General features: G+C 33.2%; 1 protein-coding gene across 1 annotated transcript in view; it reads right to left on the bottom strand.

The window, feature by feature from the left end:
* Nucleotides 1-1,863: 1,863 nt before the first annotated feature.
* The window catches only part of LOC103596297 (protein FAM46D-like), a 1,700-nt gene continuing 974 nt past the window's right edge, over nt 1,864-2,589 (bottom strand). Inside the window, exon 3 of the mRNA XM_008579899.1 lies at nt 1,864-2,354. Within this exon, the coding sequence (XP_008578121.1) occupies nt 1,864-2,354 (491 nt within the window). The remainder of the gene's footprint in view (nt 2,355-2,589) is intronic.

Here is a 2,589-nt window from a genome sequence, read left to right as displayed (position 1 = left end):
ACATGTGGGATAGGATATTTCCAAATAACTTCAGAATTCTGCTATTCAATGTAAAATGATATTCTGGAAAATACTGAATCTTTACACATGACATCACTATCACAGTCCTTTTATTCTTAAATACTTTATATCTTTTGGAATTGTCTTTTGGTACTGATAAATACCTTGTTTTATGTATAAACACTTCCATTAACTGAAACATAAAGAGTATACTTAGGGAAAAAAGAACAATCATCTTTAGCCAATACAATATGTAGACAGATTGCTGAATTTTCTTTTTAATATAGTATTTATAAATTTTGCATTTGTCCCCAAAAAGGGGGTGAGTCCATATAATGTTTTAAAGCCTCAGGGTTCTGTGATATATATTATTTTCTTTAAAAATATACTGATGGCCAGTGATGCTGTGGTATATAACATTTCAGAAATATTGGTTATTTGAAAATGCCATATTTGGTGTACTTCTTGTGTCCAATGTTGTAACACAGAGAAGAAAGGTTAAACACAGTCTGTGACAAACTCTCAGAATACGAATGTCGGGTCACGTCTTGATGGAAAAACATTATGCTCAATGAAAACTGATGTGGAAACTTAAAAAACCAGAAGCAAGTAGAAATATCGAAGTTTTCTGAATGCCTTATTTATATTCATTGAGGACAGCTCCCCGTTTGTCATTCCAGATAATATTGGTCATGGATTACTTTCATTATGGAAAGAAAATACATTTTGAATCCCACTGGTAGATTTGTCAGCGGCATATTTGATGTAGTGAGTAGATATTCAGCTATATGGTGAATGCATACAATTGTTGAATAAATTGTGGTGTTATGCAAAAACTTACATGAGGAGGCACTTGAATGGTAGGTCAGAAACTGATCTTTGGTTAAGGAAAAATGAAAAAAAATCATTCATTTAGTAATAAGGAAAATATTTTCACTTACTAAAGCTGAATGTTTATAGACATATTAAGATGTTGGTCAAGGAGGTTAGAGAAATGATAAATGCCAAGACTAAGAACCTCTGCCTGTTCTTTCCGGTTTGACATTTAGAGTCTCTTTTTAACAGATGATGACAGAAAGCTTTCACATTCAAAGTTGGTAATTTTTGTTCTTTTCAACTTATTTAGGGGTTATAAAAGAAAAAAGAGAGAGAGAGAGAGAGAGAAAACTATATAACTGGTCACAATGTTGGTTGTATAGCTGGATGGTATTATTTTTCAGATCCACAAATTAACTGTCTCACTGTACAGATGATAAATTACTAATGTCCAGTGTTTTCCAGAACCATTTCTTCCAGTGTTCCTTCAAACTATAGTAGGATTATGTATCTAACCAAATTTAATTGGGAAACAAAATTAATGCTGGCAAAGTCCATGTTTTAATGCCTCTGAATCTGTTGTCTTTGAAATTAGGCATTTCTGTTAAGTATTAAAAATTCTTCAGTGGTATTTTCACTAGAAAAAATAAAGTGACTGTAACAAAGAAACAGATTGAATATAAACATTTTGGCACTTGTCTTCACTATGCCTCTGGATTTTAAAACATAAGTCTGTTATATTTCAGTCGAAGATGTGGCATCTCTAATGTATTTGTCACAGTAAATTTGAAAGTCATAAGTAGTCATTCAGACTTGAAAATCATTTCAAGTGGTCCACAGCATTTAAAAGTTCTCAAAACTAGCCAATAACATTTGAAAATCATTTAAAGTTGCCAGCTCACAGATGATATTATATTTACTATGATGGTTTACGCTGGAATTGATGCAAAATAGTTGGTAACTGGATAAAAAATAAAAATAGATCTTGATTTTTATAGAACTTAGAAACTTGCTCTTAAGAGGTGTTTAATTAAAGCAAAGTTTCTGTTATATGTGTGCTTTTTGAACCACATCATTTTGCACATCAAAGTACAGCGGATGGTATGGATGGAAGAAAATGGGTGGTGGCTCAGATGTTTCATAATATATTGGGTACCCTCCCTGAGCATTAAAGTATGGGGCAGGATGATAAAAGCAAGTTACATTTTCTGTATTGGGAAGAATATTCTGTTCTCCAAGTACTTTTAAAGCCATATATGTGATCATGTTGAGAGTCTGTCTTCTTTCATGTTCCATGAGACAAACAGTGCTTTGGTTCACAACTCCACGCAAGGTCATAAGGTAGTCATATTTGCTCCTTTCTTCACCTATGAAATGGTTGCGGAGGTAAGATTCAATTTTCTTTTGCTGTTCTGTTACATCAGGAAAATCAATGAAGAATCTAGAACACATATAACGTTCCAGGTTCTTGATTTCTCTTTCACAAGCTGGCTTGAAGTCACGAACTAGCAAGTTGCTGTACTTAAGAAGGCCACCACCTCTTATCTCTTCAGGTTTTCTGGTAGATATAAGCTTGTATTGCAAATGTGTCATTGCTTCTTGGAAGTCTCCATACATGCTTTCAGCTACCACAACAGGATAGGATTCTTTGGTTAGCTTAGCATTTTTGTCACTGTAGAAGTCTAACATGGGATCTAAAATAATTTGAAAGGAATCTACACTAAATTCAAATTGTCTTTTGAGTGAATTCACAAACTTTAGTTCTACATTCTT

The sequence above is a fragment of the Galeopterus variegatus genome, unplaced genomic scaffold, assembly GCF_000696425.1.
Source record: "Galeopterus variegatus unplaced genomic scaffold, G_variegatus-3.0.2 Scaffold1976, whole genome shotgun sequence".
Classification (NCBI taxonomy): Eukaryota; Metazoa; Chordata; class Mammalia; order Dermoptera; family Cynocephalidae; genus Galeopterus; species Galeopterus variegatus.
This window is presented reverse-complemented; position numbering and strand designations above follow the sequence as displayed.